This window comes from Macaca mulatta, chromosome X, assembly GCF_049350105.2.
Source record: "Macaca mulatta isolate MMU2019108-1 chromosome X, T2T-MMU8v2.0, whole genome shotgun sequence".
NCBI lineage: Eukaryota > Metazoa > Chordata > Mammalia > Primates > Cercopithecidae > Macaca > Macaca mulatta.
Genome location: NC_133426.1, coordinates 24,684,927 through 24,712,500, shown reverse-complemented (window position 1 = coordinate 24,712,500; position 27,574 = coordinate 24,684,927). Strand labels below are relative to the sequence as shown.

The window sequence follows — 27,574 nt, the reverse complement described above, 5'->3', positions numbered from 1 at the left end:
CAACCTTGACATTATTGACTTTGGGCTGGATCATTCTTTAGCTCTGGAAGCTATCTTGTGTACTGCAAGATATTTAGCAGCATCCCTGGCCTCTACTCAAGAGATGCCAGTGGCACCTCCCTCCCCACTCCAGCTATAACTCCCCGTTATGACAACCAAAAATGTTCCCTGGGGGGCAAAACTGCCCCAGTTACTCATCTAATAATCACTGTCTTCACCTCTCTATTATCTTTCCTACCTTATTGATTAGGGAGCATTGGAATCACAAAGCTATTGTAGCCCTTTTTGTCCCTTTGGTCAATGGAGCGTGGAAAATTTGTATTTCCCTACGTCTTCCATTAGACTACAGGCTTATTAGAAGTAGGGCCTCTTCCCCTTGTGGAAAATTACAAACTAGAAGCAAAGATAATTAGAAGAATCCTACACAAAGCATACTGAGTAAAATGGAGCAATGTCCATCTAGAAGAAGGCATCTATCCACTGGTATGCGCATAAATGCACTTCAACATTTTAACCAACACTTTGGAGAAAACAAAAGAGAGATCTTTTATCTTCTCCAAGAACTGCAGAAGCCAAATGGCTGGGTACATGGCAGAATCAGGATTCAAAAATCCCACAATGGAACAGTGATGGGCTGAGGCCAGGAAGGGGAGATTTGACAGGGTTCATTGGAAGGTCTCTGTTGCATAGAGTGCTGGTTGATCCCCAATACCCAGTCTACTCTTCCTTCTTTAGTAACAAAAAGAGCAATTATTTCCACATGATTAATTTTTAGCCCACAAAATGCAAGCAAGAGTATTGAATGGGACTTCTAGAAAGGCTGCATAAAGAACTGACAAGGCTGGGAAGCACATCCTTAGGATTGTTCAGCCTTTTCTCCATCTTGTACCCTTTGATGGCTTGAAGGAGCGTGTGCAGTCTCCTGGGAACACATCATGACTTCGAGGATGACAGAAAAGAGCAGGAAGAGACTATGCCCTGATGACACTGTGGAGCCACAAGAGCAATCCTGGATAGCTCTTTCCAAACCTGGATTTCTTTCACATGATAAGGAATGAATGTTTCTTAGAGAATTAAATGTCTGTTCTTTTTAAGCTACTGTTAGTTTTGGTCTCCATTACTTTTAGCTCAGTGCAATTCCTACCTGTAATGGGTTGAATTGTGTCCCTAAAAAGGTATGTTCAAGTCCTAACCCCAAGTCCCTATGAATGTGGACTTATTAGAAAATAGGGGCTGGGCACAGTGGCTCACACTTGTAAACTCAGCATTTTGGGAGGTCAAGGCAGGCGGATCGCTTGAGCCCAGGATTTCAAGACCCGCCTGGGCAACACGGCAAAGTCCAGTTTCTACAAAAAATATAAAACTTAGCCAGGTGTGGTGGCACACACTTGTAATCCCAGATACTTGGGAGGATCACTTAAGCTCAGGAGGTCGAGGCTTCAGTGAGCTGTGATTATGCCACTATACTCTAGACTAGGTGATAGAGTCAGACCCTGTCTCGCGCGCGCGCGCACACACACACACACACACACACACACACACACACACACAGAGAGAAAAGAAAAGAAAGAAAATAGAGTATTGGTACAGGAAATCACATTAAGACAAAGTTACGGTGAAATTAGGCTGGGCCTTAGTCCAAATGAAACTAAGTGTCCTTATAAGAAAAAGAGAAAGAGACACACAGGGAAGAAGACTGCCATGTGACAACACAAGCAGAGATTGAAGTGATGAATCTACAAGCTAAGGATTAGCAGATGCTAGAAAAGGCAAGGAAGGATTCCCTGTAAGTTTCAGAGGGAAAATGGCCCTGCCAACACTTGAATTTCAGACATCTAGCCTCCAGAGCTGTGAGACAATACATTTCAATATTTTAAGTCACCTAGTTTGTAGTTCTTTGTTAATATACTACCTACTGAAGTCTTATACTTGGGTCTAAATAAGCCATTTGGGTCCAAAAAATCCATGATAAGACATGGCTTAGCAGCTGCATATACAAAAAAATTGCTAGGCATTTTAATTTAGAGAATGCTCAAAATGAAAAACACTGAAAATATGGATGCCAAGAAAGTTAACACAACTCTGAATAGACTTAACAGAAATTTACTATCTAGAAAAGGTAGCAGTGACACGTTTCTCCTGCTTCATACTAGTGCTAGTGAGAGCACCTAAAATACTGCATGTAGTTTTGGGCTCCTCAATTTATCAGACACAAAGTCTTTACTAGGATCATTATTCTGAAAGCAGAGCTCTAGAGAAATGAAGGCCTAGGAATATTGGGTCTAGCAAGGAACATTCAGGAAGATAGCTACCTTTATATGTCTAAGAGGCTCTCATAAAATGGGCATTGAATAGGTGCTGAATAAGTGCTTACCGAAGGCAGAGACAGAAAAAGGGATCAGTCTAGCTTTGTGTAGTACCATTCAGTTGAAGTAGGACCAATGAGTAAGCTCCAGAAAAAAAAAAAAATTCAGGCCAAATGTAAGACCTTTCTACCTAATTAAAAATAAACTTTAAAAGTATACTGACAAAGCAATCGAAATATCCATCAATGGATGAATAAACACATTGTGGCATATCTATTCAATGGAATATTATTTGGCCATAAAAAAGAATGAAGTACTAATACATGCTACAACACAGATGAACTTCAAAAATGTTACACAAGGTGAAAGATACCAGACACAAAAGGTTACATATCGTATACTTTCATTTAAAGAAAATATTCAAAGTAGGTAAAATCCATAGTGACAACAGGGGCTAGAAGGAGGGGGAAATGGGGAGTGACTGCTTAATGGATATGGAATTTTCTTTGGGGTGATGAAAATGTTTTGGAACTAGACAGTGGTGGCAGCCACTTAACATTGTGAATGTACTAAATGCCACTGCATGGTTCACTTTAAAGTGCTTAATTTTATGTTATGTGAATTACACCTCAATTTTTAAAAAGTACATTCAAAAAGGTTACTAGCACCCATGTGACGGTAAGAGAAGCTGTACATAGAATTTAGTAATCTCATCAAATATGCATGTCAAAATAACAAAGGAGAGCCTACTGTTTAGGTCATAGTTCTAAGGTGCTCTTCCTATATGGACTCATGCTTACTGTCTTAAGAGACCACAATTATTTTCATGTTTTCTTCTGAAAAAAGAAACTGCCCTAGGTAGCTTGGCAACATTCTCACTGTCCCTAACCTACTTATCAAATCGACTATTTGTTCAGCCATAGCCATTTTGAAATGGTAACATATAATGATTGTAAGTTCATTATTTCTCCTCTCCCTTTAAGGACAGAAGTCCTACATGATACACATGTTACGTGTTCTGTTATAAAAGACTTCAGCAATTTTACAAGTGAGGAAAATATGAGAAACATTAGGGGGTTTATCAAAGTAGGACTAGAAGTCATTTCACTGCTTTCCTTGTAAGTGACCTTCAAGAAATTTAGTTGATTAAATAATTGAATAAAGGGCTCCACTATACTGCTCCTGCCCCAGGGACTATACAATTTCACAGATTATCTCTATCATGATCGAGAGAGTCACATACAGACATTTTCTCAGCTCTACATCAAGAATGAATATGTTAATGAGAAAAAGTTTAACTTGGTTTGAAATCCTAGTTCGATAATGAAAGATTCAGAATAATAACAACAACAAAACCAGAAAGCATTATTTTTGGCAAATTATTAATACAGAATCCTCTGTGGAGGGATTCCATACACATTCATACACATTTCACGATATTAAAAAGTCAAAACCACATTATTAAAATAAAGAGATACTAAAATATTTATTGCCTAACTTGGGTAAGTCTCATCTCTATCACCAGTATGAAAGAGTTCTATTTTTTTAAAATAACATCAACTTTTATTTTAGATTCAGAGGGTATATGTACATGTTTGTTACATGGGTATATTGCGTGATGCTGAGGTTTGGGGCATGAATGATCCTGTCAAAGAGGGTTCTATTTACTCAGTAACTTAAATAGGCATCAAAATTTTCACTCTCGTATTTAAATGCACCTCCTATATAGCAAAGAATACTCAGGGAATATATGTCTTAAGCAACAACTTATATACTGGGAATTTCCATGAGCCTAAAAAACTTAACAGTGAGATATATACATATACATACACACACACACACACACACACACACACATAAATGAAGTATCTGAGAAGAGAGAAGATACACGTGTAAAACCCTGAGAACAAAACTGTCCCGGCTTTCTTATTCTAACTCTGGCAATGTGAGCCTGCAGAAGAGCCAGCTTTCCTACTCCAAGTCAATTCTGGAAAGTACTCAAGTCAACTGCAACCTAAAACTAAATGAGAATAGGTTTATTATGTGCAGATAAGACTGGCACAGTAAGAGGCTAGTGCTTTACCATCAAATTTGAACAACATATTTAAAGCTCCCACTAGTCTAGTACTAGGAATGTCTAGTGTTCCATCCAAACAGGCATTTATAAATGTCTATTTTTGCCCACAGATATCAATTTTATATAATCTATGTAACGTTAAAATAGTTTTATAAACAAATGTTCTGTTCATTAACATGTTTCTAGCACCTAGCAAAGTGCCTAGGATGTATGTGTTTAATAAATAATTATTAAATGAAAGTAAGGTATGATTGAGACAGAGCAACTGAGAACTAAAGAACCAGATGAGTAGAATCCTGCAAAATAGACACCTTGGAAAACCTTCTGGTGATTACAATAATTCTGTCCATTGCACAATTGTTTTTTGAACTTCTCTAGAACTATCTTTGGAAAAATGCATTTTTCCCTCCTACTAGAAAAGCCCAGGAACCTCACAAATAGAATTAAGAAATTCCTCGCCCATTATTAGCAACTCAAAGTTGAGTACATAAGAGTGTCCTGAGTCCCACTGTCAAGGTCCCTGTCAGGAATGGCTAAGGAAAGTATCACCAACCAGCCTGCTCTGAAACTGAGTAACTCCACAGGGTCATGTCCTGAGCAGCACTGGAACCAGAGGAGCTAATCTATGAAAGCTTCTCCTTGGGAAGAGTAGCTGATAACCTTGAGAAACACATGCCTAAAACACCGCAGTTTTGAGAAGGACAAGGATATGAAGAAAAGAACAAGTCACTTTGAAATCTAAAAAGATTAATAAATAATAAAAGATAACCTGATATATTAAACCACTATCAACATCATCCTCAAAATGTATCAGTCTAATAGCTTAACGATCTAATGATTATACACTAACCTTTTACCTTCTCTTACCAAGAATGCAATCATAAAACTGGTTGATTTTCTAAGAAGTAATTCGATTTTCACTGAACTTAACTTGATGAGTTAGATATTTAAAAAGTCTCAAAGGCAGCATCAGTTCATGAAACAAGGTGATTCCCCTAAAGCCTACAACCGGATTGATGAGTCACACTAAATACATACACTTTTGTTCTCTCTCTGCACCTGCTGATGCAAGTCTTGAGACAAGACTGACGTAAAAATAATTCAATATGACAGCTAATTCTAACGTTCCACATTTTTAAAAAAGTTGTTAATCATCAAAGGTACACCAAAAAAAGGGCAAGGAACATTTTATGCTTATCAAATTAGTTTTAAAAAATAAACGATAGTGTCCAAATGATAGAAAGGCTATCGTAAAACTGGTATGTTCATAAAGTACTGGTATACAGTATAAGTTGGGATAGCCCATTAGGAAAGCAATTTGGCAATATAAATCATGACCATATTGTATTTATGCAATGTATGTATGTATTGTTGATAACAATTTATCCTAAATGTCAAATAAAGAAAAAATCATTTAAGCAGAAAAATATTCATCACAAAATTTCAAGTAGAGATATTGAAAAGTAGCCGAAAATGCCTAATGAGTGGTATAGTTAAATTTGTGTTTAAAATTTTTGGTACTGGAGGCCAGGTGTGATGGCTCATGCCTGTAATCCCAGCACTTTGGGAGGCCGAGGCAGGTGGATCACAAGGTCAGGAGTTCAAGACCAGTCTGGCCAACATGGTGAAACCCCATCTCTACTTAAAATACAAAAATTAGCCAGACATGGTGGCATGTACCTGCAGTCTCAGCTACTCAGGAGGTGAAGGCAGGAGAATTGTTTGAACCTGGGAGGCAGAGGTTGCAGTGAGCCAAGATCATACCATTGCACTCCAGCCTGGGCAACAGAGTGAGACTCCGTCTCAAAAAAAAAAAAAAAAAAAAAAAAAAGGTACTAAAAATGAAGTAAACACAGAAAAATGCTTGACAAAAGACAAATGTGATACCAGTACATATCTTCATTGTGATGGCAACCATGTAAAAAAAATACATATAGATACGCAAAAGAATAACTGAATACACAATGATGGCAGCTGTTTACAGTTCCTGACTAGCTGCCAAATTTTGTGAAATGATATATTATCCTAAAATTAAAAGTCATTATTATTTTAAAATAAAATATTTTCAGCTGGGCAAGTGCCGACAGTCCCAGCTACTCAGGAGGCTGAAGCAGGAAGATTACTTGAGCCTACGAATTCAAGGCTGTAGTGAGCCATGATTGTGCCTGTGAACAGTCATTGCATTCCAGCCTGGACAACATAGCAAGACTCCATTTCTAAAAATGTGTGTACCTATTTTTCTAAAACAAGTCTGTGTATCAACCCTTTTCAGCAGGAAATGTTGAAGTCAAAACTTGATTGCTGGCCTGTCTCTGTATTTAAAAATAATAACAGGTTCCCAAGTCTCACCTTCTTCTCACTAAAAACCTTACAAATCTTCAGGCTAGACAAATTTGGAAAGTGAGGCACATTATGGACCTGTCCTAGTGAGACAGATTGCACATTATCATATTATAGGTTCTGAAAAGATCTGCAATAAACTTGTTTAATTTTTGTTAGCCCAGCATCTGCTAGATGTACTTGATCACAAAACCCTCTTTGCTCAAAAGACCTGCAAACTTCTCACTACAGTTTGGGAAATGCCATTTGGGTCAAAGATGCTCAAAGGGGTCAACAGAGGGAATGCATCTTAATTACCAGAGAAGTGTTTCCAGATGCCATGCTTTCCAGTTGGGAGTCATTAATGACAGTATGTCTTACGTCTCAGGTGTGTATATTAAGGTAGAAAAATGGCTTGAGTGGCTCGGTGCAGTGGCTCACGTCTGTAATCCCAGCACTTTGGGAGGCTGAGGCAGGCAGATCACCTGAGGCCAGGACTCGGAGAGAAGCCTGACCAACATGCTAAAACCCTGTCTCTACTAGAAACACAAAAATTAGCCAGGTGTGGTGGCATATGCCTGTAGTCCCAGCTACTCGGGAGGCTGAGGCAGGAAAATTGCTTGAACATGGGAAGCAGAGGTTGCAGTGAGCCGAGATTACGCCACTGCACTCCAGCCTGGGCGACAGAGCAAGACTCCATCTCAAAAAGACAAAACAGGCCGGGTGCAGTGACTCATGTCTGTAATCCCAGCACTTCGGGAGACCGAGGTGAGCAGATCACGAGTATAAGAGATCGAGACCATCCTGGATAACATGGTGAAATCCCATCTCTACTAAAAATACAAAAATTAGCTGGGCACGGTGGCACGCACCTGTAGTCCCAGCTACTCGGGAGGCTGAGGGTGCAGTGAGCCAAGATCATGCCACTGCACTCCAGCCTGGCGACAGAGCGAGACTCTGTCTCAAAAAAAAAAGAAAAAAAAAAAAAAAGACAAAACAAACAAGCAAACAAAAAACCAAGAAAAATGACTTGAGAACTACTCAACTATGCAGCTACTTATAAACAACTAATCCAGCAGAGGGGACCAAAAACCCCACAAAATAAACCATTCAGGGAACAGAATTGGGAGGATTTCTGCCTGTTACAAATGGGATTCTGATCAAGCCCAAATATGACAGCAGTTTCTAGAATGAAATGGCCATGTCTTCTTTTGCAATTATGTAGTGGCAACTAAAGAAATTTGTATAACTCATATGAGAATTAGTTTCCCTTTTAAATATAAATATAGTATTGCTCATGACATGTGAAAAAAAGAAAGCATGTATCTTTCTGAAATCTGTATTTTTTAAAAATAAGATTAGTATATGCATATGGTAGTAGGGCATCTTCATAGGGCAAATACTCAGTATCTACTTCTCAAAGCAAGCAGCCCTCTACCCTCTTCTACATGGTTCTTTAGCATTATGAGACTGTTACCTCTGGTCGAAGTGTAGCTTTCATGCAGGCTGGGCAAAGAGGCCCAGTTCGGGAGAACTGAAGGGGAAGGTGACGAGTTCGATTGCCACAGGTTGGCTCCTCACATATCAACCAGCCCTGGAGAGAAGAAAGGGAAAACTTCAGACTTATCACCATCAACAAATATAAGTAACAAATCTTTTTTTGGTTATCAAGATAGACTCATTTTATTTCATCTTTTCTCAGAAATTCTGACATAACTCTAGTTATCTCTCTCTCCTGACATGTTAATTAGCTAAATCTATGCCCCAAACTTAGAAGTTAGGAAACCCATTCAGTTTAAAAAAAAAAAAAAAATCACGTGAGATGTTATTTCTTTTTCTTAAGAGAAACACCCTTCCTCACTCAAATACATCAAAACTTGCCAACAAAAACTTCTACTACAGGCAGAATGTAAACCAATGTGTTTTAGTTCATTAGGAAAGACCATTACTGAAGTAAAGAATGCACCACATACATGTATAACCTTCCCAATAGCTGAGTGACTATTGGCTAGTTACTTAATTGCTGTGCTGTTTCCTTCTCTGTAAAATGGATACCACAGTACTTACTGTATAGGGTTGTTGCAATGATGGAACACATTTACAGTGTCTAGGACTATATTTGATATAAAAGAAACACTTAATAAATATAATCAATTATTTCATGTAAACAAAAATAGATTCTCTTATATGTGCTTTCTGGAGACATAAAACTAGCTGCAATGTTTTCAAGGACAACTTCAACTTATCACTATTTTCCAGAGGTTTGAAATACTACAGCTATTGCTCACTTCTCTGTCTTTTAGAACCCTCTTCTCACCTTCCTTCTTCAGTTACTCTCCCTTGCTGATCTTGTTTGAATTTTCTCATAGTGATGTGATAAGAATATGCCTAAGACCTTAAATCAGCATTACGTTTGTTATAAAAACATTATCTGTTAAACAAAGGAGACAAGACTTCCAAGTGGGGTCAAACAAAGTTCAGCTGTTTATACTAAGGAACCAAGGTCTGTGGGCTTTCGTGCTATATGTATTGCCACAGAGGCGTAAGTATAAGGCAAATGTTAGGGTGAGGTGCTGGGTATAAAGGTGAACAAGGTATGCTGCTGCTCCCCTGTCTCATGGTGTTCTGATCTGCGGAGCCCCCAGTAGGGACCTGACTATCTGTAGGTCTTGGAGCATTTTGAGACATGGCAACTTCTGAACTGGTCTTGAAAAATGAGTGGAAGTTTGGTAGGTAGAGAAGGCAGAAAAGACAACTTACACAGAAAGAACAATGTATGTCAAAGAATGAAGGCCAGAAAGAGCTATGCTGTGTTATCATTAATAAAGGAATCAATAACATGCATCACCCCGTATTCTATTTCTAGACTGAACAACTTGTTGGTCTTTTCCCCTTAGATAAGAGCAGTATATACATGAGTGTTGATTCATTATGTCAGGTACTTTAGTCTGCCACTTAGTAATGTTTCCATGTGGTGTTAATCCAAAGCTGAGGGATGCCCTCACTTGCTGCTGTGCTGTTTGACCTCATTCCTCAGAATAGGCTTTTCTTGGAAGTAGCTATAACAAAACTCAGGGGAAAGCACCAAGAATCAGTTCTTCTGGCTCCATTTAAAACTATCACAAAAAGGCAAAGTGTATAGATCTTTATAACTAAAACAATTATGCTACCTTTAACGAATGTAAAATTCATCTAGTCAATACACCCACAGTAAGCATTATTCCTACCTTCATTCAAGGCTAAACTATTTTAAAATTTAATATGAGCTTTTCAGGTAGAGGGAGGGTCTCAATGAGTCCTTAATGAAACTTGTAATATATGCCCAGAATTACATTAAATATTGTGAAGAACAGGCAAAAGGGCCCCAGGTACAGTTTCAGGAAATTACAATCTAAATAGGAAAGCAAGGTCCACACACAGAGACTATAAAAGCAATTCAGTATGGCTTGGCTTTAAGAACCAAGTTGTGTGGTACCAACTACAAATGCTAACAATACAGAGAAGGGATAGGTTAGTGTCTGAGATAAACTACTACTACCACAGCAAAAGATCATGAACCAGATAATCAGTGGTTCGGAGTCACAGGCAGCTGTTTGTTTTAATTTTGAGGGTGTATTACAACATCTTCTTGATTTAAAGAGACATTTATATTCACATTTTAATATTTCTGAAACTCAGATGCATTTATAATGGACACATACAGCTTAATAACGTACTTTAGTTTACTCCAAAAAAGCTGTTAAGTCAAGAGTGCAGCTCACAATCAGCTCCTTAGAATTAAAGAAACAAGATACTGGCCGGGCACCGTGGCTCACGCCTGTAATCCCAGCACTTTGGGAGGCCAAGGCGGGCAGATCACGAGGTCAGGAGATCGAGACCATCCTGGCTAACACGGTGAAACCCCGTCTCTACTAAAAATACAAAAAATTAGCCAAGTGTGGTGGCACACGCCTGTAGTTCCAGCTACTCGGGAGGCTGATTGCTTGAACCTGGGAGATGGAGGTTGCAGTGAGCCAAGATTGCACCACTGCACTCCTGCCTGGGCGACACAGCAAGACTCCATCTCAAAAAAAACAAAAAAAAAAAAGAGAGAGAGAAACAAGATACTTCAGTTTAGTCTGTTCTAGGCATGGGAAATATAGCGGGGAAAAGTGGAGCTGACAGCAAGAACAGGTATTAAATTTTAAATGCAGCCTATAAACATTAAAGGTAAGACTAGTTGTTTCTTGAAGTACCCATTTAGGTATATTAATAAAGGAAACAAACCATACAGGACTGGACCACTCCTTTATCATTCATTGGGTCTGTTACTTTAAATTTGATAAATGAGGCTTTATATGCTTTGGAATATGCAGTTAGTTAATGTTGCCAACCATAGTTGTAATTCATCCAATTCTAAACAAAACTAAAAAAATAAGCAGACAGGTAACAACTATCATGTTTTGAGACAAGAAATTATTCAATTCCAAAATATAATCTGGATATTAAAATTATTTAATTTTTAAAATATAATGTTCAGAAACTATAGAGTTCTTTTCAGATGTTTTTGAAATCTGATTCTGTCAATTTACTATGACTTCACAACTCACCGGGGTAGCTGCCAACCACGGACATGCTAAGTTATCATCTCACCTGTTTTTAAAGCAAACACCTAACCCTATCTCTGACAGAGGTACTAACTAAATGTCCTTTCAAATCATATAGAAAACAGATAATATAATTTGTCTAGACTTCCTACCAGTTATAATTAACATTAAAGAGGTCTTTTTTCCTTTGTCACCTCTCTATTCATCGCTTATTTGGGTTTGTTTGTACTTACTATCTGTTAATCTCCCTTTACAAATGACAACAATAACTAGTGCTATTATGCATGGAAATTAAACATGCTGATAACTGTGTGAAGGGAACTGGGGCTGAAAAAAATATTAGAAGCCTGTAACTCTTTATGCTTCTTGTTTTATTTTGATAATTAAGCTTTTGGTCATGGTGTATTTTAAACAAAACTCTTCTATGTAGGAAATAGGCCCTAATCATATTAAATACATGCTTTGCTTCAATTCAATTTTGTAAAGTACATTTTATTTAACCCTTTGTTCACCCAACAAATACCAACCAGCTAGCTAAATCTAACCTTCAAGGAACATTTGTGCTGTTAAAAAATAAATATAGGCTGGGCATGGTGACTTATGCCTGTAATCCCAGCACTTTGGGAGGCTGAGGCAGGTGGATTGCTTGAGCTCAGGAGTTCAAGACCAGCATTGACAACATGGCAAAACCCTGTCTCTACCAAAAATACAAAAATTAACTGGGAGTGGTGGCACGCACCTACGGTCACAGCTACTCGGGAGGCTGAGGTGGGAAGATGGCTGAAGCCCAGGAAGTTAAGGTTGCAGTGAGCAGTAATTATGTCATAGCACTCCAGCCAGGGTGACAGAGTGAGATCCTGTCTCAAAAAAAATTTTTGTTCTAAATAAAAATAAATAACTATAACAGGTATTTGAAAATATTCCATTGATGCAAATCTTATAAGATCTCACACTGAATTTTGTCTCTTAAGAGTGACAAAAACAAAGCAAGTGAAAATAATAATATTGTGTAAGTTCACTTTGATTTATCACTCACAAAGACAAAACTTAACTTACTTTCATTTCTCACTTTCAGAAATAACATACAGCCTGTACAGCCCAAGGCTACATTGACAAGTCAATGGAAGAGGATATTTTAAATAAAAGTATAGTTCCTTGGAACTACTAGTTATTTGGAACTACCCAACCTATAAAAAGATTTGGATTTTAATAAAAACCTCTAGAATCACTTTAAGGATGTCTGCTATCCAAATATGCCATTTTATTATGTAATGCCACTTACAAATTATCATAACCAATAGCAATAAGGTCAATAAATTTTCAGTTGCCTGGCTTAGCCACATTTATATATAGAAAATTCAAAAGAGGTGAAGTCAGCCTGTCCAATAGCAAAACAAACCTTTACCAAAATACGCCAAGCTCTATCACTTGTTGCTTTAATCTCAGCATCACTAATTCCTTAAAATCATTGTGTATGAAATTGTGCCAAATGCTGATTGGTTCTGATGACTAAATTATATTTCTGAGGCCTCAACTAAAATGGCTTCTGTCTGCACATGTTAAAAAGGGATCAATTTCCACTTGTAACTAAGGCATTCCTAGTAGTTGCACCTTAAACACAAACTGTTATTCATTTGTGTACATTTGTATTTTTAGAAGGCTACACACACAGAAATCATCTAGATCTGAAATTGTGGAGCATAGGAGGCCCTCAAAAATATCTTTCAAAGAAACTATCAACAGAGTAAACAGACAACTCACAGAATGGGAGAAAAGATTTGGAAACTATGCATCTGACAAAGGTCTAATATCCAGAATCTATAAGGAACTTAAACAACTCAACACATGAAAACCAAATAACCCCATTAAAAAGTGAGTAAAGGACATGAACAGATACTTCTCAAAAGACATATAAGCAGCCAACAAGCATACGAAAAAATGCTTAACATCACTAATCATCAGAGAGATGCAAATCAAAACCACAATAGGATACCATCTCACACTAGTCAGAATGGCTATTATTAAAAAGACAAAAAATAACAGATGCTGGCAAGGCTGCAGAGAAATGGGAATGCTTATACACTGTTGGTGGGAATATAAATGAGTTCAGCCACTGTGGTAAGCAGTTTGGAGATTTCTCAAAGAACTTAAAAAAGAGCTACCATTCGACCCAAGAACTGCATTACTGAGTATATACCCAAAGGAAGATAAACTGTTCTACAAAAAAGACACATGCACTCATATGTTCATTGCAGCACTATTCACGATAGAAAAAACATGGAATCAACCTAGGTGCCCAACAACAGAGGACTGGATAAAGAAAATGTGATACATACACACACACACACACACACACGCACACACACACCATGGAATATATAGTACGCAGCCATAAAAAAGAAATGAGATCATGTCCTTTGCAGCAACATGGATGCAGCTGGAGGCCATCATTCTAAGCAAATTAATACAGGAACAGAAAACCAAATGCCACATGTTTTCACTTATAAGTGGGAGCTAAACGTTGGGTACACATGAACACAAAGATGGGAACAGATTCTGGGACTATTAGAGCGGAGAGGGAAGCAAGGGCTGAAAAACTACCTCTTGGGTACTATGCTCACTACCTGGGTGACAGGATTATTTGTACCCCAAACCTCAGTGTCATGCAATATAACCCATGTAACAAACCTGCATGTGTGCCCCTAAATCTAAAATAAAAGTTGAAGTTATAAAAATGTAGAGAAGCAAGTTTATAAAAAAAAATAAGGAAAATAACAACGCACAGTAGTTTGCATACTCAAGTCAAATATATAGTGGGCCCTTCACCTCTCATTCCCAATCAGTCACCAAATTTGTCTACTGGTCTTTCCTTTATAGTCCCATTACCACCAACCTCATCAAAGCCAGACCTCAGATTGTTCTATTTCAGTAGCCTCCTCCCTGGTTTCCCTGACTCCATTCTCTCTCATATCCAACACAAAGGGCTCTCCACTCCCATCTCCCAATCACATACCTTCCATAGATAATTAAGAACAAATTCATTGGCCTGGCTTTCAAATCCTTACAACCTCATCCCACTCCCCCACCCTTTCTCATCATTCTCTTACACAAACTCATTGCCCAATCAGGTTGGTTTTCTCACTGTACTTACCACATTTTGCCTGTTTTCACCTCCTTATCATTACACAGGCTGGAGAACCTCTGCCTAAAAGGTCCATTCCTTGATCATCAGTTCCATTCGTCTTTTGTGAAATTTTCCCGATCCACAGGGATTTCTTCTTTATTCCACCTAACGCTGAGCATACGCTGTGGTGAACTGTCTCTTAACCATCTTATTTTACCATCTCGTTTTGCCTACCGAACTGGATGGTCAGTCCCCTGGAGAACAATTTGTTTTGGAGCTGGTACTGTCCTCCCTAGTCTCTACCACAAAAGTTCACACTCAATGAAGAATACAGAATTGAGGTTATGAAAAACCACATGAGTAGGGTTTCTTTCCTCCCATTTACTAACAGATAATTTTATGCAACTCGCTGAACCTCTTTCTGAGCCTCAGTTTCCTCATCTATAAAACAGGAGGTAATAATATTCACTCTATTAGTGTTGTTCAGAGGATCAAATAAGAAAACTCACAAAAATGTTGAGTAAATGTAAAATATTGTTATTATCTTGTCTCTGGTATTGGGGAACATTATTGCTAAGCTATAGCTGACAATGCACTATTAAAAATGCACCATTTTAACCAGGAAAGAGCCTGGTCAGCATCCATCTGGTGTTATCACAAAATGGAGAACTAAAATAATGGATAAACAGTATGATTAGGTGGTGCTGCTTCTCAATTTGATTGCAAAATATTACAACTATGTAGTCAACATAAGTGAAATGTTCGTTTTTTTTTTTCCTGATCAAACTAAAATATAGTGAAGATATAGATGGTAAAACAGGCAGTGGGGGAAGAGGAGGCTGTCTTTGCTTTATTTCTGGATTCACAGATTTTCAAGAGACAACACGGTTCTGCAGTGACGTATGATTTAGTTTAAATTGTAATGGCTCACCAGGAGTGCAGTGACAGGGTCACAGGACGGGGTCTGCCAGCATGCATGCTCTGAGTTCATCAGATTATTACTAGTTTTCAATAATGGCCATTAACCACCCCTATACCAAAACTAGATGCACTCTGATAACATCAGACTCTCTTTTCAACCTAAACCATTTATAAATGTTCCGGGGTTCCCTTGCAGGCACATTTTTCTGCCACAGAATTATCCCTAGTGGCAAAAAATGGGTCTTCTTATAGATAGTGCACAGTATGGGCCCACAGCTGCTTTTGAAGAATGACATGTTGTGATTTGGAATTTCCAGAAATATCAAAAAACAAATTGCTTTCTGACCCACATTTGTACCCAAAACTGGGAGAAAATTTCCCTAAGATCTCCAGGGGAAGTTTTAACAGGAATATAATTTTGCTTTTAAAGTTAAATCTTCTACACTGCAGCATGCTGGCATGTCAAAGAGTGATTATTAAGTCCCAGAAAGGTGTTAGGGTAGGAGATGAAAGAGTAAATCAGGAAAAATAAATACATAAACTAACTATTCACCAAAGTTAATACAAGAATATTTTGAAGAAAATTATCAAAACAGAAGTAGAAAGCGCCTCATCGGTCAATATAAGAATTTTAAATATTATTAAAATTGATTTTTTAAGTAAGACATCTCTTTAAATGAACAGTCATATGTCATTTCATCCAAGTTATTTGAAACTTATTGATCTTATCATTTGTAAAAGGACCAGACTCTGCCATCAGTTTGCTGAAAGGATAATGGAGCACTCCCAAACTGTTATGATAGATTGGATGCAAACAGTGGTCCTCATTTAAACACACAGAATAGCACTATAAGTGGACAAATTCCAACCTCAGCAATTGTATATTACATGATAAATTAGCAACTTGGTCTGCTTTGCCTCACATCAAATCCAATACAGAGCCTTGCTATTTTAATTTGCAATCAGAGCTTGAGCATCAGAAGAGGTACCTGAGGTACATTAACGAGCCCCCATGCAAGCCGTCTTCTCTTGTTATACTGTGAGCACACAAAGCCAACAATTACCAGCAATTGTATTTTACCCCTACAGGACAATACCAGAACAGTTAAAATTGTCTCCATGCAAGCAACCAGGGAAAATATACTTAAAAGACTTTATATGGAAAATTACATTTTGGGGAAAAAAGTTCAATGGAGGACATGTATCTTTCTGTATGGGCAACTATAAACCTCTCTTAGTATATTCAAGCCTATTCTGTAAAATACTCTCCCTATTCATCCAACTCAAAAGCAAGCTACATTTTTAGGCTATAATAGGTCACAACTAAGTACACAGTACCTTGCTTCAGGAATAATTTTGCTTTGTCTGTCAACTGTCAACAAAACACAAAGAGCTCATGCAACCCAGCCATGTACTATGGATGTTAGAGATCTAACAAAATACAAATAACAAGAATACAAGATTTTCTAGCCACCCTGCTTTCATTTTATATGAGAAACTGAAAGCATTTTCCTTTCCACATTCCATTAATCTCTATTATATTACAAAGCTTTTCACAAAATACTTTTCCCCCCTATATGAAGCTACAAGTGACTTGGGGATATAATATTCCAACTGTAATGAATGTCTGACTTTCTAACATGAATGATAATAAATGGATGTGTCAGGTAAGGCACATAGTCATTTCAACAAGAGAAAGGAGGAAAGAATCAAATGGAATGAGTTGGTAAAATGGTTACTCTGGTGCTTGTACTAATATTTTAGTGATGAAACCTCTAGAAAAATTGTTCATTACTTCCACTGCCATTCCTGCCTCTCAAGTCTTCACTTTTGAAAAAAACTACCACCTTAGCTATGTACACACAATAATGAATAAACTTCAAAAGTGAACTCAGAATCACTATATGCACAGAAAAAAGACTGGAAGGAAGTACTCTACAATGCTATCACTGGTAATCTGTGGTTTTCTTCTTCTATTTCCGTATTTTCAAAATTTTCTACAACAAGTGTATATTGTTCTTATAATCAGAAAGTTTATTAACGAGAAGAGACAGTATTGCCAGAGCTTTCAATATAATCAAATCACTAACACAGCTGAAAAATATTCTGAGCTATACCATGTGTATGCTTGCTGCCAAGATAAATTTTCAGGGAATGTGCTTATGGGGAAAGAAAGGGCACATGAAAAAAAATAGTCTGTTCTTAAATTTTTTTTTTTTTTTGCTAAAATTTCAAAAATAGGTCAATTTAATCACATAAGCAATTCTCAATGAGAAAGTGACAGGGTATGTATCAGTAGTATTAGTATCATTTATTAAATTAAGCCATTTACTAAAATGCGCCCAGTCTATTATAGAATATGGTTTGAATACCTTTCTTTATGATGGTGGATCTCTGAAGGTAGGTAATAAATCGGTTTCAAAGAGGGGTGCCTTGTTCCCCACGCCCTCTCCCCTGCCTTTATTCAGTGTGCACACAGATCAACTCAGATGTCCTGGGGTAAGAATCAAATAAAACAAAATCCAATCGGAACGGCATGCATGCTTAAAACCTTCTTACCAGAAGAGTTTTTCTTTGCTCAAGTCTAGCTAAAAGTAATTTTTATTGTTTGTTTGCTCAGAGACTAGTATTTATTGGTATGGTTTCAAGTGATACGCCTTTGGGTAGTGAACGACAAATGTTAAAACTGAACTATAGCTACTACTGCCTCAAAGGACATCTTAAAACCAGAATGGAGTTCAAACTATCACCAGGCAATGTTTGTTCATTTAACTTTAATTATTTTCTCCTTGAGAATGGTACTAATGAAACTGAATATCTTTCATGGTTTCGAAGGGCCGTTTGAATAGTCTGTAAACAGAACTAAGGGTAGACAAGAGATCTGGCTGAGCCAGGAGGTTGCTAGGTGATGTAGAATGTAAACCCACAAACTTGTTAAGGTTTGCTTTGCTTTCATGCCACTTTCACACACTCTCAAAAGTTTTGAGAATTGATTTTTCAGGTGGTCACTTAAAAAAAAACAAAAAACAAAAAACTCCCTCCCTTCAAAATTCACTCCCTGCCGATGTTCTGCCAGATTCAGAAGAGATGAAATCCATCTAACCTTTGGCTGCAACATGGGAAACTTTTGGTTTTACATGAATGTAGGATTATATATTTTCTGAATGCCCATAATTTAAGAAACAAATGCAAGGTAGATTTTAACATTTCAGAAAGACACTTCTAATCTCTTATGTAACTTAAAACTAAAATTTCTCTTCAGAAAAAAAGCATGATCACAGTTTGGGAGACCTGGGGCACAAAAACCAAAACCCTGTGGCAAATGCCTTAACACAAATGATCATGGTGACAAACCTTTCAGTATAGCCACTCTTGTCTTCACTCTTCTGGCATGTACCAAGACTCACTGCCTGTGAGGCTTCTCCCTCTGGCCCCCTCCTCCAGCCTCCTTTTTAAGTAGCTGATCAGAGATTGTCCAGTAAGAGCACTTTATTAGATCATCAGCCAGAGGGGTTCACAAGTACTGAGAGCAATGGGCTCAAATGCGGCACATCAGTTTTAATAGACCAGGGGCTACTAGTAAACTGCAGATACTGCTGAGAACTTTCCATGCACTGAACTCTTGAAAAAGCACCGTCTCTCCAGCTTAAATGCAGCTGCCTCTTTCAATGCCGCAAATGGGTAAATTTGACAAAAAAGCCACCATTAAGACTACATGAAAGGCTCAAGACAACATCCTTTCAATGCTTTGTACTTCAGTAATCAGATGTACTTACTCACCCCCTCCCCCAAACCCGATCAAGAACTATTTCTGAATGGTAGGAAATAATTCCACTTTGTACATCTTTTAGTTAATCAAGACTTTCTATTCAGCAATTTGACCTTTTGTTCAAAACAGGATTATCAGTTTTTTCGCCAGTTACCAAGGGCGACTCGCATGGTGAACATAATTGCAATAATTTGCAAAACACCATGGCAACCCACATTACAACTAGGTAAATACTGGGCTTTTGTGCTACATTGTTATTTTCAGAGATGCTGAAGTCAAAGAACGAATGACAAATGAACACAAAATTTATATTTGCTTTGTCTCAAAAGAGAAGAAAATTGATAACAAGAATTGGGGGGAAACCGACTACAGCTGTAATTTCTAACTTGATTAATTAGGATGGTAACAGTCCTTAACAGTATATTCAACAAACAGCCCTGACTTCGTCTCTCCACCCACCTCTCTCCATACCACTACCACTATCCCCCCCACCCCAGACAAATTTTTTCAGCTTAGAGAACAAACATCCCCCATTTGCTCTTTTCTTCAACTTAATGGAATCCTTAATTGCAGAATATTGTTCTTCTGCTCTTCATGGCAATGAAAATGAGAGAAAGGAGGAGAGTGCCAGGGCAGACAGGGAGCTATAGTCATTTTTTTTTCCTGCTTCTTTTGGACACCCCAGGCCCAATGATGAGACGGCATTTTCCTGGAATCAGCAGCTGTTTCGTAGCAGACAATAAAGTAAAAACTATTTGGCTTTGCAGAAAAGCCACTTTTCTCTTGGCAACACAAGGTAAGTCTACATGCCGAGATGAAGTTTCATAATTTAAATGCCAGAACATAAGATGAGAAAATAATGCCAACAATAAAAAAGCATACATTTGTCTTGTAAAGAAATTATTAACTGTATGTACTGTCCCGAAAGCTGCTGAAATGCATATGCTTGCTATTTGAGAAAGATGTTCAACAATATCACCAATGTGCTGAAAACCACTTTATACTCAGAGATCCCAATTCACAAAACAATCTAAAAATATAAACTGAGTATTCAGAAATATAAAAATCAACATATTTTAGTAAACACAACCTCAAAAATAGTATAATCTTTTCAACAATAAATATGATTAGAAAAGTTTTATCAGAATTTTTTACTCAGGTATAAAAGGTAGGTTCTATTTTATAGTAAAGGAGCAGTTTTTTTTCTAAGAAGCACAAATTCTGTCATAATACCTAGCTGTTGGAAATTATCAAAGCTGACTTTCTCATGCAAAATGGAATATTTCAGGATGAGAAAAGAAAAATACACACAGAAAGGGCTTGCAGAAGTTATATTGCCGAGATCTCGAGAGAGAAGCAAGCAGCTCCAGATGCATTCTAAACACAGCCCAGTCTGCTTCCCTTCATCTGTCTTATAACAAGCAAAAGCAAAAAGAGAGTCTCTGAAACGATCTGCATATTTCCCTTAACTTTTGAAAAATCAAATGGACCTGATACTATAATGGGTCCATTCTTATTTTGTCAGGGCTGAAGACTCCCTGACAGATCTCTAAGATTCAGCATAGAGAAATCACAATTTAACATTCTTCCGAATATGCCTCCGAAATTATAGATACTGTGATTTCTCTCAAAGAGTATAAATCAAAAGGATATATGACACATTAACTCCTTCTCAGTCAGTGATAACCTCTTTACACTTTGAAAATATATTTTATTTTCTGGCTGAGTTCACTCCAAATTTACCATACCTGTATTAAGTGCATTCCTATCAAAAGTCTAAATGTTAAGATGAAATATATCCCTTAATGCCAAATTAAAGGGTTGAACAAGCCTTTGGTACTTTTTGATCAGAGAGAATTGATGACAGATCTTGAAGTGGGCCTAAAATCCCCATCACACTTGAACTTAAGAAACCCTTACATATAAATGAAATATTTTATAATCTACCCGGAATTTCTTCACTTAGAACATTTTACCTTGTATATTCCTCCCCCCTTCTTTTGTGGCTTCTGTTCTAATGTGATTTTTTTTCTCTTCTGTTTTTACCCCCTTTCCGCCTTTTTTCTTTGCCAACTGGCTGAGATGCTTCTTGACGTATATTTATTTACAAAGGCTCATCTACGAGTGATTGCAACATCCAACCATCTATAACGTTAATAAATTACCTAAATCACTAAATCAGGAATGGCAAACACCTAGCAGGTATATTGCAGTTCCGTTTCCAACTCTGTCCTGAAGACCACTATAGGATGGAAGCTGGCACCCAATATAAAACCCATCTGTTAACCCTGTTCCAGATACTTCTTGCTCTGGAATTCTTAACTCTGGCGGTACACTGGAATCACGAGGGCAGCATTACAACACAGCGCCACCCCCAGAGTGTCTGATTCAGCAGGTCCTGTGTGGGGCCCAAGAATTTGCATCTCTAACAAGTTCCCAGGTGATACTGCTGCTGCTGGTTTGGGACCTCACTTAGAGAACATCAGTCTGGGATACGAAATGAGCTTTGGGATGTTAAAAAGTTCCCCCAAGTGATTCTAACGTGCAGCTAAGGTTGAGAACCACTGTTCTGTATTATTCTCATTCTCTCTCTTGTTCAAAGAGAACTACTGGTTATTATTTTCTGAACAATGAACTTCATAAACAGAATTGTATTTAAAAAATTCTCTCTCAATTCTTTCTATGTTTACTCTTTCTTTAGATATTATTTAGGTGGTTCACTCTTGCTCTTCCAAGTTTTCCATGCAGCATCAGAACTATCAAAGTCTCAAATCTGACTTAATTGTATTAAAAGAAGTAAATGGTTTATATCAAGCACATAGCATAATACCATTCTTCCTTTAAACAAACTAATAAACAACCTCAATCTGGCAATAAAATTATAGTTCTTAAAATATGAAATGTGCTTTACTTAGAATCACAGAATTTTAGGAGTGCTGGTGAAAACAGTATCTATGGAAAGCAACCACAATTACACGTTTGACTTTGACAAGTAATATGAAATGATATCTTTAAACCCTAAGTTTTAAAATTGGAAGAGACTTTAGAGCTCTAATCTTTTGTGTTGTGAGGAAAATGAGGCACAGAAGAAAGTATATTTTTTGCACACTGTCACACAGCATGTAGACTGAACTTCTAGTCCAGTGCTCTTTACACACTACATCTGTGCTACTTAATACATGAGCCAGTCGCTGTATGTGGCTGTTGAGCACTTGAAATATGGCTAGTCCAAATTGAGATGGGCTGCAAGTGTAAAATATACAGCAAATTTCCAAGACTTAGTTCAAAAAAGGAGACTATAAAATAGTTTAGTGGTATTTTTAACACTCATTACAGAATAAAATGTCATTTTGGATATATTGGGTTAATTAAAAATTTTAAAAATTTTAAATATTAATACAGACGGGTCTCACTATGTTGCCCAGGAGATCCTCCTGCCTCAGCCTCACAAAGTGCTGGGATTACAGGTGTGAGCCACCACACCCAAACAGGCTAATTAAAATGTATTATCATATTATGAATATCTCTCATTTAAAAAAAAATACAAATGGAAGTTTATCATATAACTGTTCTAAATCCTGTTTTTTCACTGAAAAGTGGAGGAAATTATGGCCTGTCAGTACATATAGATCTGTAGTGTTCTTAACGGTTGCACAAAATTCTATTAAATGATTGTAATAATCTAATGAATTCTCTTCTGATCAACAACGGGTTGTCTTCAGTCTCTTACTATTACTACTATAATGCTGCAAGCAATATCTTTGCATAGTACCTTTGATAATATCTGTAAGGACTGTACATCTGTAAGGAGATATACCCAAATCAGAATTGCAAAGTAGAATGGTATGTTCATTTACAATCTTGATGATTTTGCCAAATTGCTGTCCAAAAGGTGTACCATTTTTCATGCCCACCAACAGTGTATGAGAGTGCTCCATTCCCTATACCATTTACTATGCTATGTACTACCTAAAAGTCTTCCAAAATAAGTGGAGCACAGAGGATTTTTAGGTCAGTGAAAGCACTCTGTAGGATACTGTGATGGTGGAGGTATGTTAGAAACATCTGTCCAAACTTACAAAATGCACACCAAGAATGAACCTCAACATAAACTATGGACTCTGGGTGACGATGTATCAATATAGGTTCATCAGTTGTAACAAACATACTATGGCAGGGGATACTGATAATGAGAGAGGCTATACGTGTGTGGGGCAGGGAGTATATGGGAAATCTCTGTACCTTACTGTGAAATTGTGCTGTGAACCTAAAACTACTCTAAAAAATAAAATCAATTATTTAAAAAGTCTTCTCAATTCCACAATTATTAACAATATTACTTTTATAGTTCCATTTTCTAAGTTTAAGTTTTTGATCCTTCTGAAAGTTGTTTTAGTGTAAGGAACAAGAAATAAATCAACTGTATTTTTTTCCAGATGATTATTCCTACTGATGTGAACCACCCTCTTTTAAAAAACAAAATGCAACTTTGGGTCTATTTATGGGCTTTCTATAGTTGCTCCATCGAAATCACCAAATATTTTTGCACCAAAATATTTTAAATACCCCAATTGTAAAAACTGGGAGGACTGGTGGGTCATTTTCTTTGTTAGAGTTTTCCTGCGATTTTCTTTTAAAAATTGAGGAAGCTTTAAATTTATGGATAAACTTAGGGGAACTGACAATCCTAAAATGTTGAGTGGTCCTAGCCAAGAATATATGCTTTGCCATTTACCCAAGTCTTCTTTTAAGCCATTCAGAGTTCATATATATTTAGCACATTTCTTGCTAAGTTTATTCCTAGGTATTTCATCTTTTTAGCCTGTATTATAAATGATATTTAGTTCTTTCGTTATGTTTTCTAACTGGTTGTGTGTATACAGCCGAAAGCTACTGATTTTTAGCATTAATTTTATAACTAGTAACCTTATTAAAATTATTTTTGTCTGCGATAGTTTCTTGGTTGATTGCATTGGATTTTCCATGTTAGAATGATCTGTAAATAAGAATTTCCCCCTTCTTCCAATTTTTATATATTCCTTTTTTTGGTCTAATTACAATGGTTAACATTTTCAAAATGTGATATTTATCAACATTTCCACCGGGCTGCCTCTAGCAGATTTCCCAAGGATCTAGCGCCATGGACCTAAGAACTAAGCCACCAGGAATCTCTGCAACTGAAAAAAAGTAACTTTATTAAAATTATTACAGATTCTGTAGACACCTTTGTCTCAGAGTGCCTAAAATCAACTTTGGGACTGAAACTTTAGCTAAAGGACATTAAATGGTTGACTAAATATTAAAATAGCTCCTTTCATATTTGGGGAATTAGTCCTCTTAAAATATCCCTTCCCTAACATAAGTCTTATTTAAATTAAACTACAGTATTCAATCATTTCTCCTGGCTCTGCCTCTAAAAACCACAACTTGAAATGGGGCAGAGCTGAATTTTGGGGGCCTCAGTCTCTTCCTTCATAAAGAAGGGTGTTTCACCAGGATAGACGATTGTAAGGTCTGTTTAAGTGTGAGAATTCTTTAATTCTACAACATAATTTTTAAAAAATGAGGTTCCCCATATGCCTTCATGATTTATCCATAACTGAGGTTAGCAAAATATACACATTCCTAGCACTGAAAGTATTTCCTGTTAACTAAATCTCATTACTCCACCATTAAGTTAGGATTTAGTGTTACTACTATTTTCATTCCAGTGCTCCCGGCTGAGTAATATATGTCGGTGAATGTCTACAGCAGTGGTTCTCAAAATGTGGGCCTGAGATCAGCAACATCAGCATCATCTGGGAATTTGTTAGAGATGCACATTCTCTGGCCTTTATCCCAGACCAAGAATCAGACACTCTAAGGGTGGCACCCAGCAATCTGTGTTTCAGCAGGTCCTCTATGGTGTGACAGTGATAAGTGGGCATGTATTTACACAAATAAGGTTTAATAAGTATAAATCATGAGACTAAATGGCATATTCTATCAAGTTGTGAAACATATAGAAGCCAGGCTGAGGCAGAGTGCTACAATGACAGATAAAAGGCTTAAAAAATATATATGTATCAATCATTAGTTGTTAATCCTGACATTTGCCCATTACATTACCCCTCTCAAAGCCCAAAATACCTTACTCCCCTCTGAATACTTTGGTTGCTAAGGATTTTAATACACATTCTCAGGGCCTACAATTTCGAAATTGCAAGAACCGTAAGGAAAAGATCTGCCATCCTAGGATACGTTTTCATGTGTTATTGAAACAGGTTCAAAGAAAAATTCTTTAGATTCAGCTCCAGAGCTCTCTTGACCTAGCTCTGAATCTTCTAACAAGCCCCTGAATCTACTTTCATGTCTCACTCATCTGTGGCAAGCCTAACATGCCTCCCATCGACACTAAGATGATTTTAGGAATGCCTGTCCATTTGCTAGTCCATTGCCTTACTTCTGATTCCATTCTAGGGCTTAGGAGATGCTGTTAGGAAAAGATTCTCTTTGGTTTCTCATTTGATGTTTTATATAATAAAACTAAAGAATTTGACTTTGCTGCATAAGCACTGTCACTGAGTGTTCCTCCAGGAAAGAAGAAAATGGGCCTGGAGTAGGTCATTAATTTACTAAGAACAGAGAAGTCTCTACCTAATCAACTCTTCTTCCATGGGAACACTCAGAAGGCCTTGTACATTAGAAGCCAGCAGAGAGATTTACATTTTTACATGCTGGACTTCAAACTACTGTCGAGGAAAGAAAGCCACTCGTAACAGGATGAATTTTTTGAATTCTTTGGGGATGAGTGAAGGACTGATATTGCGCTAACTGGCCACAAACTGGACACAAGGTTACCGAGCATACAAAAGCTGTATGCTTCAAGGTGGTCACATACCTGGGGCATTTTACATGCCAGTATGAAATGATGAAGACTCTGTACTCTATTGCCACATTTACAATGTCACTAACACACTGACGATCATAAAACTACGTGGGTAGTTATTTGGAGTGGGGATATAGCTATTCACATGTCCGGCAAACTGATTCCCTAAGCAGAGAGGATTCATCCTTCCTCCGGCCCAGCTTACATCCTGGCTGCCCATACCAGGAACATCACTATCAAAATAATATGTAAAGTGTCTGTTAAAGTGAACAACCTTCAAAAGGGTTGTACTTTGCACATATTTGTATGAATCACTTTCTTCAAATAATTAAAATGAATGCTAAGGGCAAGCAACATGCTGGGTCTATATTAAAACACAGTTTCAACAGCATTGCTTGGGGAATGGCTCTTTTTACCTGGGACATCTGGAGTGCATGAAGGTAGGCATGACTTTAAGTGCAGGAAGAAGTCCAAACATGCTAATATATAAGAGGACATAAAGTTTGTGGATGGAGAAAAGAAGGAAAGAGGTAGAAGAAAGGGAGACAGAAGGCCACCACCTCAGTCCCCAAGAGCTCTGAGATGCTATCATTCAACTTTGAGCCTCTATAGTCTAGGATAGTGTCTGATGCATTGCAGCAGATGAAGAAATACTCTTTTAATTTTACACTGAGGGAACTAAACTCTCTGATATCGAGATTAATTCAGATGGCTGAACACTCCAGCCTCCCTCAGGGTAGGCTGTCTGTGAGAGTCCAAAAACCCTTCCAAGCCTTCCTTCACTGTGCCCTCCTTGCAGGAGGCAGATAAAGAAGCCCTGTGGCAAAATGGAAGGGCAGGAGCCAACTCAAAGATCTCTTCTCACCTCACTGCTTCAGGAGCCACATGCCTTGGGAAAGCCCTTCACCCTATGAGCCTTTGGGTGTGTTCCTGTGGATACTGCAAGTGCACCTACCCTGCCTCTTTCACGGGATGACACTGTGAGCATCATGTAAGACCAGTGTCCCAAATTGCCATAAAAGACTTGTGTGATCAAGAGTAATTCCTGGCCAGGCAGAGTAGTTCATGCCTGTAATCCCAGCACTTTGGGAGGCCAAGGCGGGAGGATCACTTGAGCTCAGAGTTTTGAGACCAGCCTGGGCAACACGGTGAGACCCTGTCTCTACAGAAAATTTAAAAATTAGCTGGGCATGGTGGCACACACCTGTAGTCCCAGCTACTTGAGAGGCAGAGTTGGGAGGTTCGCTTGAGGAGGAGGTCGAGGCTGCAGTGAGCTGTGTTCACACCACTGCACTCCAGCCTGGGTGACAGAGTGAGACCTGCCTTAAAAAGACAAAGAGTAATTCCCACATACAAGCACTCATATCTTTTCTCCCAGCAATATACAGTGCAGTATTTGTGGGCTTTTCTTCTTTCAGGAATGTTTAAAACATTTCTATCCAAATGCTGTGGAGCCATTGCCTAGTGATGGATTACTTACAGGTTATGATGTGACCCATATTACTTGGGAAAATGGAAAACAGTGCATCTTCTCTATGTCCCTTCACAGCAAACGACTCAATGATGATTGCATCCATTAAATATTAAATATGTGACCAAAAGAT

General features: G+C 37.8%; 1 protein-coding gene across 1 annotated transcript in view; it reads right to left on the bottom strand.

Moving 5' to 3' along the window:
* POLA1 (DNA polymerase alpha 1, catalytic subunit) overlaps positions 1-27,574 on the bottom strand; it is a 307,406-nt gene that overhangs the window by 105,027 nt on the left and 174,805 nt on the right. Inside the window, exon 35 of the mRNA XM_015127112.3 lies at positions 8,180-8,296. Within this exon, the coding sequence (XP_014982598.2) occupies positions 8,180-8,296 (117 nt within the window). The remainder of the gene's footprint in view (positions 1-8,179; positions 8,297-27,574) is intronic.